Source organism: Lepidochelys olivacea, assembly GCF_965140295.1.
Source record: "Lepidochelys olivacea isolate rLepOli2 genome assembly, chromosome: 5".
NCBI lineage: Eukaryota > Metazoa > Chordata > Testudines > Cheloniidae > Lepidochelys > Lepidochelys olivacea.
The window spans coordinates 110,937,009-110,949,832 of record NC_140415.1 but is presented as its reverse complement, the minus strand read 5'-3'; the positions used below and the strand labels follow the sequence as shown (position 1 = coordinate 110,949,832).

Below are 12,824 nucleotides of genomic sequence, written 5' to 3'. Positions count from 1 at the left end.
TCTTAAGGTGGTGCGTGATTGGGCCCTAATAGTCTACACAATGTTGGATTAATCAGTTAGTTCAGTCTTTTTAACCTTTAAGAAAAGTATCTACATTTACTAACATTCTTTCAGGCACAGGGAGTCTCATTCTTAAACTTAAATCAACCACGCTCTTATTTTTAAACAAGATTTTTTAAATCAGGAACATTTGTCAGTCTTAATTTTTGCCATGCTGCCTTTGATGTGTGCAAACCTTAGGCAAGCTTACATAATATTATATCCTCGGTCTTTGTACAAAATCCGGCTGACATGAACAAGAGTTATGTGTATAGAATCAGGGCAGAGTACAGCCTATAGAAAGTTCCTCGAAAATAACATTGTGGGCTTTTGTACAAAAGCTTACGCAACTTTCCTTGTTACAGGTCTCTGTGCATGAGCGTCCAAAGTAATAATTAACAGTGGTTCCTAGAACTGAAACAACATTCCAAATGCTATTTTATGTGTTTAATTTTTTTCTTCCTTATTCCCCTTTCATTCGCCAGCCTTCCCTCAAGAACAGTTGAGAGTGGTTTTGTAAAATGCTTAAAGGCTACATATTTCTTATTCCTGGAAAACCTATTTTATCCCATTAACAACTTTCTATTTTGTTTGCATCCTTCCTATCATATTGTATTAGTAACTCTTTTAATGAATGCCACAGAGAAATATAATGCTATTAGCACCTTTCAAATTGTATTAGTGAAAATAAATACAAGTAAGAAACAATACTAATATAATGTGATATAAAATAGCTAATAAAATAGCTAATATAATACTGTTGTAGTGAATGACCCAGAACAGATTTAGGTATCTCTGAGTGATAAGGGAGTGGGAGGGATGTGAGATGACTTATGGGGCAGCACAGGTATTTAAGAACAATGAAATGCAAAGTGAATTGACACTTTGTTTTTCCTTTATGTGGCACAGTATTGTGATAGCACTTCATGTTAAAAATGACTGTCTACCAACGTAAGTGATTTTACACAGGGCTTCCAAAGTAATCCCATTGTTTAAAATTGTCCCCTTACTGGGTGAAAGTTTGTGTATTTTTAAATAATTTTGTTTGAATTTTTACATTGACAGATAAAGTGATAATGCTTTGTGTAGTATTTTCCATTGCTGGGCTTAACAAGCCGTTAATTGATCCTCTCTATGGAAATGATGGGTCCAGATGTTGTTGTCCCTTTTTGAAGACAGGGAAATGTGGGATACAGAGAGGCTAAGTGACTTAGAATCATAGAATATCAGGGTTGGAAGGGACCTCAGGAGGTCATCTAGTCCAACCCCCTGCTCAAAGCAGGACCAATCCCCAATTAAATCATCCCAGCCAGGGCTTTGTCAAGCCTGTCCTTAAAAACTTCTAAGGAAGGAGATTCTACCACCTCCCTAGGTAACACATTCCAGTGTTTCACCACCCTCCTAGTGAAAAAGTTTTTCCTAATATCCAACCTAACTTACCCAAGGCCATGCAGTAAGTCTGTGACAGTGGCAGACTCATGATCAGAACCCAGATATCCTGACTCTCAGTTCAGTGTTTTGGCCATAGAATTGTCCATCTTTCCCCACTGCCCTTTAGTACTAGTTCAGTAAATATTTTATTAAGTTATGATCCACATCTAAAGGTGATGCATGGCTTTCAATTGCTTTCATGAACCAGGAATAAGTGGTGGAAGGCACCATATTTCTGTTGAGGTACGGAAATACTTCTCCATGTGCAAATTTCTTTCTTTAGAAAACATTCATGGCCAAATAGAACAGGCTTATTGCTTTTTCTTAACTCCAAAGCATACATTGGAAACTCACTTAGATGGTAGGAAATGTCTAGTAATTTCTAGCTATCTAGCACTTGTTTTGAATGGAATGCGTTTTACTTAAATAAAGTATAATTGTGATTTTCTTGAGCCTGGACCAGTGCATGTTCAGGAGATTAGACCAGTGGTTCTCAAACTTTTTTTTCGCGGACCACTTGAAAATTGCTGAGGGTCTCGGCGGATCACTTAATGATCTTTCCAAACATTGTTTGTACCATTAGCTAAATACTGTAAAGTGCTTTGGATAAAAGCACTATGTAAAAAAAAACCTTAATGATAACTAAATGTTTTTTGTTCTACAAATAAAAGCACGCAACTCATATTTTAATATCAGTAGCCTTACGTTTCTAATACGATGGATGTGTCCTCTCTCCCCCGCTGTGGCAGCCTCCGAGCTGGGGCTGGGAAGGAGGGAGGTCTCTCCCCACCGCAGGAGCCCCCAAGCTGAGGCTGGGGAAAGTCGCCTCTTTTTCTGGCTGCCACAGCCCTGCACATCCCAAATTCCCCTACCCCCTCTTCTGACTCCACTGGCCCCTTCCACCTACAGCCTATTCCCCACAAGGCTAGCACCTCACCTTACATGTGCATCTTCTCCAGGGTCCAGGCACCTAATTTGTGAAACCATACCTGCGTGGCTCCACTGATTAGGTGGGTGGCCCATAATTCTCTTGTGTGCGGCCGCCCAGATGCGCACCTTAGAGGGAACTATCTGCAAATCACCTGAATGGAGCTCGCGGACCACTGGTGGTCCACGGACCACAATCTGAGAACCTCTGGATTAGACATTCTAAGGTACTGCAAAGCTACTTGCAGGCATGGATGAGGCGAGAACTGGAACCTCCTCCTTGATCAATAAAAATGGAAAACAAAAACCCTCATATTTTCCTTTTTGTAATAATCGTGGACTTAAATTATCCCATTTCTTGATGCAGAGACACACACAAGGCCTGTTCTTTAGGAACTGCCTCTTTACACATGCGGTTATGCACCAACAATGAACTATGGACACATTTGCTAGTCCATAGCTATCTAGCTTATTTTTTGGAAGCATAAGCATGTGGTTAGACTTCAAAGTGCTGTCAAATGTGCCTTCAGTTCAATATGGAGACACAGTTGCATCCACAAAGTAAGAGGTGGTGTTGAAATCCAGCTCAGAATGAAACCCTTATGTGTTTTATTTTGCCCCGTGCCCAGAAGTTTCAGAGCAGTCCTTTCCTTTTGTGTAATGTAGTCATGTAGTTGGCTGTAACACTCAAGAAAAAGTGAGCCCAGGTAGTGGAAGCCTGTACAACTTGCAGATGATTGTTTCCCTGTGCGTTTTCCAACCAGGAGACCAGAAATGACAATGCTCTAGTGTTAATTTAAAACCATCTGTATTGTACTTTTGATTTTCCAGCTATTAAAACTAATATAATTTCAATGGGTTCTTTTCATTTGCACAACAAAACTGATTTTTTTTAATGAGGCATAAATGGGAAAGGAATAGAAAAAAAATCTTTATTAGAATCTCTGAAATATGGGGAGGAAAATTGATAGATGTTCTAATGGCCTACCAAGTAAGCATAGAATGTGCTCTATTCTTGTATACAAAAAAAAAAAAAAATTACAGTAACACAGCAAAAAGTTAGGTATTGTGATACAGAGGCTTTCACCACTGGGTCTTCAGTTCAAACCTTGCCCAAGTCATAGGGACATAGGTACAGGGTCTGTGTTAAAAGAGCTGGTGGTCTGAGTCCAGTTCTTAGTGGAGAGACATCCCTGTTTCAAACTGTTATCACATTTGGCACTGGTTAGTTGCTCCTTCGTTAGCCATCTCTGCTGAGAGGTTAAGGACATAAAGAATAAACTACCCTCTCCTACAAGTCAGGGTTGTGAAACATCTGTGGGGGCATGGAGGGAAAGTTGTCGCTGCCCATGTTGTGCCTGCTTTGTGAGTAAAGGATTTTATTCTCAATGGCTGTCAATTTGAAACCTTTAAGCACTAAATTCACACATTCAATAAGAAAAAAAGGCCTTTACTGTAAGTAGATTACTTCGCTTAATTTTGAAGACAAGAAATAACAAGTATAAACTTCAAAGTAAAGGAGCATGCCCACATAAAAATAACAAGCAATTTGCAGGAATTTGGTGTAATCTCTTTGATGTAACTCCTCAAATTGTGGTTCACATGTGTCAGTATGAGAAAAGATCTCTACATTTGTCATCAACCTCTTGTTCATAATATTGGGTGATTACTAAAGCTGGTCAGAATATTTAGTTGCAGTGATTTTCTGACCAAAAATATCCTTTCTGCAAATCTGAAATTTTCCACAGGAAAACTTCAATTTTGTTGAAAAATTTTGATTTTGTGTTGGGAAAATGAAACTGATGGGAAAATCTAAATGAGGGCTCCCCAGCTGCCTGCCTGGAAAGCTATTGTCAATTTCACTCTCTGCCTGTAACAGAAAATGAAATTGACAAAAGCTTTTGGGGAGGGTACTGAGGCTAAGTTCTGGGTCTCCCTAGCTCTCAGCCCCTGTCCCGACCAGCTTCAACCCGAGAGATTTGGGATCCACAGCTCTCTGCCTCTGTGGTTCCTGGATCTGGGGGAGAGGTGGAGAAGCTGGGAATTTGGGCTTTCTACCTCTTGGCCCTGGAGTGGGGTTGGAAGGCTCTTGTCAATTTTACTTTCTGCCTGTCATAAATTAAATTAACAAAAATTAACAAAAGCTTCTGTTTCTGTTCTCCCTAATTGGAATTTTCTTGAAATCCCGTCCCATGAAAAATTTCAAATTTTTGATTGGTTCAGGAAAATTTTTTCTTAACAACACAATTTTTTTGTGGGAAGTGATTTCTACTTTCCAGACAATTCTATTGGTTATCCTTGTAAGCTCCTGTGTCTCCAGACCAACTGCTTTACATTTTTAAAAGGAAAAACACAACACTGTGAAATGGATTACACAATGACCAAGTTATTTCTTTATGAAACATTTGTTTAAAATAAGATATTGAAGATTATTTTAAAAGGCAAAGGCAGGGAACCTATTACACGATGGAAAGAAGAGACAATTTTTACTGTGCTCTTTTTAAAAATTATTATTAAGGCTAAGATTTTGTCATGGTTATTTTTAGTAAAAGTCATGGACATGTCACAGGCAATAAACAAAAAATTCACAGAAGCCATGACCTGTCTATGACTTTTGCTGCTGTGGCTCCATGGTTTTCCCCACCACTGTGGTAGCTGGGAGCTGTGGGGTTCCCCCTCCGCCCAGGGCGGATGGGAGCTGCAGGGTGACCATGTTTTCCAAAGAGAAAATGTGACACCCCAGCCACTCGCAGGCATCCTCCTCCCCCCTTGTGAGGCTGTGGCCCATCGCTTGAACCCTGAGGAGAGCCCCCTCAGGAGTCTGTCACCCGTCATTGGAACTTTGCAGGGGGCTTCCTGTCACTTGTCACTGCTGTCGCCTGTCGTGGGAACCCTGCCAGGGCCACGCTGGGTGTCAGTTCTAGAGTCCTGCAGGCCCTGGGGCTGAAGCAGAGAATGTCGCAGAGGTCTCTGGAAGTGACTTCCATGACCTCTGTGACATAAATGTAGCCTTAATTATTATTGCTAAAGACAAATTGGTGGAAATGCATCATATTTATCCCATATTTTGACATCACTTCCCAAATTAATCTGTTTTTATTCAACCTCCCCCCCCCGCCCACCACACACACACCCTCACACTCCATAATCACTTCTCCTTTCTTTTCAGCCCCATCAAAAGCTCACTCATCCTGCTAGGGAAGTTACGCAGGTCTTTCCTGTTTTACCAAGAAACATGGAACTCATGAATTATCATCAGGTCACACTAAAACAGAAGTCTTAATAATAATAATAGGCTTCGGTCGTGCTAACTGAAATGCCTGTGCAGACTATAGACCAGTGTAGAGTCTCATTGATTTTAATTTAGTCTTATTCAAAGCATTTTACAAACATTGACCCAAATCATAATCATTTTATTCACATGAATAGGCCTACCGAAGTCAGTGTTTAGCTTAGCTTAGATTTCAGTGATTTCAGGTTTGTAGATACATTAGACAGATATATGGAGCTACTCGCCATCCATAAGGCAAGCAGAATTTGACATATTTGTATATTCAGTTCCACCATACTCCTACATGGTGGCAGTGGTGGTCCCTATTTTGCAAATGAAAAAGCTGATCCAGAAAGGTTCTGTTACCCAGAGTAAGAGTGGTACCTTACTCTGAAGCTGTAAAGACGCTACTCAGGAAGTAAGAGTCTACTTGGCATGAGTAAGGGTATCAGATTCTGTCCCTAAGTGTTTTGCTAATGGTCGCAAAGGGTGTAATTGTCGAATCTGGAACTAGAATTCAGGACACACAGTGTCAACATCCATTGAATAAGATCTTTCTCGAAAGTCTTGAGAACATTGCAGACCACCTCTAATTTTGATGGTACATCCCATTTTATCCCAAGGAGAAAATAAAGAGAAGTCAGTGTTCTTCTTCATGCCTCTTTCCCCCATTTCCCCCCCCTCCCCCTGCACCCAAACTAGCTTTGCCTTTCGTTATTGGCCATGGTCTCTTATGGAAATTCTGCAAAAGAGCCAGACAGATTGATTTCCCATTACTGTTATGGGCTGCTCCTATTAATATGTGAATGATATATTCTTGTTAAATATAATTAAATGCTCCAAAACTATATTATATCAGTGTCCGGTGTGAGTGAAACCCACACAAGTATAGGAGTACAGGTTTAAGGCTTTTCATTAAATCTGTAACCTTGTGCCCATAGCTATATGCTGTATTGAATACCAGGCAATGTTCCCATATTCTTGTATAGACCCTATAGGCACAACTAAAGGAAATAGCAAGAAGGTATTTTTGAGGCACTGGGGTGATAAATGAAAACTTGAATTATATTTTAGCATATGCATGTTTTGTTTTTTAAATTTTAATAGTAGTGCTTTTGAGATGAAAGAATCTGTCATGTAAATTATGTTGGGATGGATTTCGATTGAATCATTTTGTTTCTTTCATTGCTGTTGTAAAAGTTCCTTGGAGACCATTAGAATCTCAATGGAAATGCAAGAAGCACTATGATAGGACCTTTATGAAAAAGATGTATAAAAATGTGTGACACTCCCATTATCCGTGGATCATCAACATGGTAGAACATAACAGCTCCTTTGGAGCTGCTGAAGAATATGCCATTTCAATGCATACTTAAGGAGTCTTTTAACCTGAGTGCTATAGGCTGAGTACACTTTACGATCTTTGGAGGAGTTTTGCTATTTTGTATCAGTCCATACATAAAGATCCTATATTTATTTCTCTGTTTTTCTTCAAGTCTACTGGGTCTTTGATTTCTTTTCTTTTCTTCTCGTCCTCTCTTTTCATTTCCTTGTTGGAGGTATTACTGTTGAAAAGCTAAGTCAGATAAATAGGTTTTGCATTTCACTTTGAAAGAATATAGTAATACATTATATAATTGTAAAAGCTATTTAGCAATAATTTGCATTGGCAATTAGAATGAAATCATATTGTAGTTAACTTTTGAAATGTCTGACAGTATGGTTGTACGCTTGCATTTTTGTGTCTGCTTTGTAACTCAGATGTCTCAACAGTGAATTCAGCATTCAGCTTCTACAGAATCACATCAGGCCCCTTTCACTATCTCCCCTCCCCCCTTCAGTGTGCAAATAAAGAACTAACAAATGTCCTACTACAGTTTTGCCAGATCTGCACCATCACTTACAAACACACTATTGGTGAACACAAACCCTTCTTCTCCTTGCTCCCTCTAAGTCCATCCCCTCCATTGATTGACTGTGTGCATCTATCTCAACAAGAGTTTCCAAATGCAGCTCTCTCGGTCATTTTCCAAATCTGTAGTTACTCACTGTAAGTGATAGGGATTCATTTAAAGCAAATACTATAATAAAAAAGAACACAGGAAGTTAATCTTAAAATGTTAAAAGACATTTTCAGACAAGAATGAGAATGTGTGTCAATTTCAATTTGAAGGCAGTTACAGGCATATTTCCTCACACGTTGGCATAAGGATATACCATACTCCTGGTTTACTCCACCAAAATAATCTCAGTTAAATTAGTTGTGTATTGGGCTCTGCAGTGATCTGAGGTAGATGGCATCATGGACTACATTAGCTTTGGATTAATTAAAGAAACCTTAAACAAATCTTAAAACTGTCTTTTTAAAAAAGTGTTGTTTACTAAAGACCATAGTCTTTGGTTTTTATATGGCTTCTATTACCATAGCATCTGAGCACCTTGCAACCTTTGTTCTTTTTATTCTCACAACACCTCTCTGTTGTTGTTACTCCCACTTTGCAGATGGGGAATTTAGGCACGGAGTACGGTTGCCAATCTTCTACTTGCACAAAACCAAACACTCTTGCCCTGCCTCCTACCTCGCCCCTCCTCCGAGGCACCGCCTTCCACTCACTCCATCCCCCCTTCCTCTGTCACTCGCTCTCCCCACCCTCACTCACTTTTTCATTTTCACCTGGCTGGCTCAGTGGTTGCGGTGCGGGAGGGCTCCAGCTGGGGGTGTGAGCTCCAGGGTGAGGCCAGAAATGAGGAGTTCAGGGTGTGGGAGGGAGCTCCAGGCTGAGGCAGTGGGTTGGGGTGAGGGCTCTGGGGTGGGGCCAGGGATAAGGGATTTAGGGTGCAGGAGGTGGCTCCAGGCTGGGGCTGAGGGGTTTGGAGTGCGTGAGGGTGCTCTGGGCTGGGGCAAGTGGTTGGGGTGCAGGTGGGTATGAGTGCTCTGGCTAGGGGTGCAGACTCTGGGAGGGGGCTGGGGATGAAGGGTTTGGGGTTTAGGAGGGTGCTCTTTGTTGGGGGAGGGTGTGTGGAGTGGAGGTGTTCGGAGTATGGGAGGGGACTCCGGGCTGAGACAGGGGGTTGGGATGTGGGAAGGGATACGGGCTCTGGGCTAGGGGTATGGGTTCTGGGATGTGACCAGAAATGGGTTCTGGGTGTGGGAGGGAGGTCTGGGCCATGGCAGGGGGTTGGGGTGCAGAGGGAGTGAGGGCTCCAGCTGGGGTGCAGGCCTTGGTATGAGGCCAGGGATGAGGGATTTGGGAGTAGGAGGAGGTTGGGGCAGGGGGTTGGGGTGTGGGAGGGATGAGGGCTCCAGTTGGGGGTGCAGGATCTGGGGTGGGGCTGGGGATGAGGGGTTTGGGGTGCAGGAGGGGGCTTCTGGCTAGGGCTGAGGGGTTTGAGGTGCAGGAGGGGGCTTCTGGCTAGGGGTACAGGAGTGGAGGCAGGCTCCAGGTGGTGCTTACCTCAAGCAGTTCCAGGAAGCAACAGCATGTCCCCACTCCAGCTCCTACACAGAGGTGCGACTAGGTGGCTCTGTGCGCTGCCCCATTTGTAGGCACCACCCATGCAGCTCCTATTGGCTGCGGTTCCTGGCCAATGGGAGCTGCAGAACTGGTGCTTGGGGCGAGGGCAGCGTGCAAAGCCCCCTGGCTGCCTGCAAAGCCCCCTGGCTGCCCCTACGTGTAGGACCCGGAGGGGGGACATGCCAGTGCTTTCAGGAGCCACATGGAGCCACAGCAAGTAGGGAGCCCGCCTTAGCCCTGCTGCGCTGCTGACCAGACTCCCAGGCCCCAAAACTAACATCCTCACCACCAGGCTATCATCTTCATCTTTCAGAAATGCTACATGGTTCACATTAAAATTTATAGTCATGTACCTGCATCTCTGAAGCCAGATTATGGCCTAAAGTATCAAGATTCCTGTGGAGCAAAAAGAGAGGCCCAGTTAAGGCTGGGCTAAATATCTGGGCCTGATTACATACCTTAATAAAAAGTACTTATCACTTTTGTAAGGTTTTCTCATTTACCTATTTTAAAAAGAGAAATTTTTATGTTTGTGGAAAGTTTACATGAATTTTCAAATATTATGTCATTTTGATGTTATAAGTTCTTAATGTGGGAAACACATAATCAACTAAGTAGAGTAATACCCTCAAGACGATTTAAGCGATTTTTTTAGTCACAGAAGAGGAAAAGAAACTCTAAACTGGTAAACATTTTTTCAGCTCGTCATTTTAAAATGGCTAAGTGGATCATTTTCAAAGGGGTGAGAGAAAAGTCATTCTTGGGCTGAAATGTTGTGCCGTATTTCAAGTTTCAGCCTGATTCCAGTTTTTACGGGCAACATGCAAATCTTGGGGGCAGGGAAAACAGAGGTGGGTTTATAATGGAAATTCTAGTCAACTTTTAATAAAGCAGCACTAGCAGTTGACGTTATTTCAGATGGTGTGTGCGCGCGTGTAGCAGTAACATGAAATGCAACAAATCTACAACAGATTGGTACAAACAAAGTTTTTAAAAATAAGTGAAATAAGGCATTTGTTTATAAGGAAAAAAAATCCCTTACAGTAGAACAGGAATACCATTCCATTTTGTCATGCCTTCATTCTCTTTGCAGTACAATTAATTACAGAGTTCATTAATTAATGAACATATTAGAGAAAGACACCATTACTGACGGGGGAGACCTGAAATATTACCGAATCAATAAAGTATTGAACATGAAACGGGACCTTTCAGTAGAATTTTTTTCCTTGTAACCTACAAACACATATATTATTCTGCATAGTCAGCAGTTCTTTTTTGCCCTTATATTTCATATTACTAATTATTTTAATCAATGATACATACAGCAATGTTTTACAATCTAGCTAATGAGTAAAGGCAGTTGACTTTGGGAATAAGTCCCTGAAATATCTGGATATTTTTTTGCGTCAGGGCTTTTGAGAGTCAAAGGTAGTAAAAGAGCAGACTGGATGGGAGGGAGGAAGGACTCCTGCCTCAGAAATCGAGCAGAGAAACACAGATTGAGTGAGTCAGTAAACCACAAATGGCTTGAAGTTTCTGTGTCTGATTCAAATAAATAAATAAAATGTTTAAAATAGCTTGAACTCCTTTCATTGTCAGCAAACAAAGAGTTTAGCTTGCCCATGCTAATGTTTAATGTTGTTTTCCTTACAAATCTGATCCTTTCAGCATAGGGAAGATCATTCCTGTTACTTACAGGTATTGCAGATTTTTAAGTGGAAGCATCTAGGAGAGGTTTGTAAGGTAACAGCATTGATAAAGTTCCCATGTATCTGCAGTCATAGGTACCAAACTCCCTTCCCCTACTGAACCCCCAAGTAATCATTGATTGCATCTAAATCAGTAGAGATATCTTTTCCGGGAAGCACTGATAGTTACAGTAGATTGTTAATCTGTGAATGATCAGACTAAGCCTGCTCTGTCTCCCAAACCTCCATGCAAATTACACCTAAATGCAAGCCATAAATTTATTGGTAGCAGTTTGAAGAGCACAGGTCATCTTTTGCACTGTTTAGAAACACAGGTCTCACCACATTTATGCTGACTTTCTGTGAACTCTTTTCCCCACACTTCCTAAAGTAAACTTTCTTAGCTTTTTAAAGTAGTTTTAAGATTGGGTTTAGATAGATGTATTCATTGTCCAGATTTTAAATCTCAATATTCAGTCTGTGTTTTTAGTAGATTTCCTTTTAAGAAAAAGTGGAAAACATTTATATTTTAATAAATATATGAGACAAAAAGGTAAAGGGCATGTGTGGAGATCAGAGAGAAATTATGAATGCAAAGGAAAGTTACGCTGTATCTCATGAGCCAGTCCTATCTGTACCTCTCTCATTTTATTGCTGCTTTGGGAACGCCAGTTCCCAAACCGGTGGCTTCCTTCTGATACTTAACTGAATTAGATCTTGTGTGAATCCCAACAGGGAAACATGAGAACAATGCTTGGACAACGCTCTGCCTTTATGTATATTTTTATGTGCATGTTTCACTCTTGATTCTAACCAATGTGACATAGTGCTATGTGAAGACATGACTATAACAACATTTTCCTTCAGGCACTTGATTGGAAAAAAAGCCTGAGTTTAGTCCTTGGTCTGTATTCTTTTAAAGAATTTAAGAATTTATTCAGCCTATGGAATAATATAATACATTATTATTGAATAGACTTTTTTTATAATTGCTCAGGGATATTGATATATGCATTTTAAAGGAAAAATAAACCCTATGTAAAAGAATTAACAATGCTTTGCATTTTAGAATTTCTTTTCTTTTTCTTTCTCTTTATGTTCAAAAATCCCAGCCACCATATGGGCAGATAGTTAAAGAACAAAAAAAAAATTATCTGGTAAGATATTTATGTGCATTTGTTTCTTTTTCCAGGCCATCCGCTGTACACTGGTAAATTGCACATGTGAATGTTTCCAGCCAGGGAAGATTAACCTGAGAACCTGTGACCATTGTAAACATGGCTGGGTGGCACATGGTAAGAAATATCTGTTCTTTTATCCTCTCTGTTTTGTCCATCTCTATCTCATTTATTATTATTAAATAATGATAATAGCTATATCTGTCCATGCACACACGAGTGTGTGCTTTTTTTAAAGCAGTCTCTACATTTGAGAAGAGAGGGTCAATTATGCCAGCAGTGGCTTCAAGTGTCATTGGAGGCAATGAGTTTGTTAACATTATGTGCAAAGCCAGTGCTTCATTTGTAATGAAAGTAGTGCCAGGTCTCAAGCAATTTTTTTACATTCATATCTGGTGCAGCAAGTCCAGAGGTGCCGGGACTATGAACTGCCAAGCTCAGAGGTGCCTGGGCTCAGCCCTGGCACAAATTGAGCACTGTGTATAGCTCGGAGAACATATTCTAGTTTCCAAGCAGTAATGCTATGCTCACAGCTCTTAGCAGGAAAACAAGATGTTTATAGTATGGTTGCACTGTGGAGTTCACATTGCACATATGCAGCAGCCAAAGAGTCACTGAATTCCCATGGAAACTCAAACATACCACTGTCCGCTTTTTGGAGCCGGGATGTCAGAATAAAGCTGGTATATCCTCTGTGGCTGAATGAAAGCCTTATAATATGGCTTAGCAGCTGATCTTATCTTCCCTATGTTAAAGTGGGTATAGGAGGGCT

The 12,824-nt window shown here is 41.0% G+C and overlaps 1 protein-coding gene across 7 annotated transcripts in view; it reads left to right on the top strand.

The window, feature by feature from the left end:
- The window catches only part of BNC2 (basonuclin zinc finger protein 2), a 391,851-nt gene that overhangs the window by 251,142 nt on the left and 127,885 nt on the right, over positions 1-12,824 (top strand). For all 7 annotated transcript variants that reach the window (XM_084629725.1, XM_084629724.1, XM_084629728.1 and 4 more), the window contains one exon: positions 12,067-12,169. In XM_084629725.1, the coding sequence (XP_084485851.1) occupies positions 12,067-12,169 (103 nt within the window). The remainder of the gene's footprint in view (positions 1-12,066; positions 12,170-12,824) is intronic.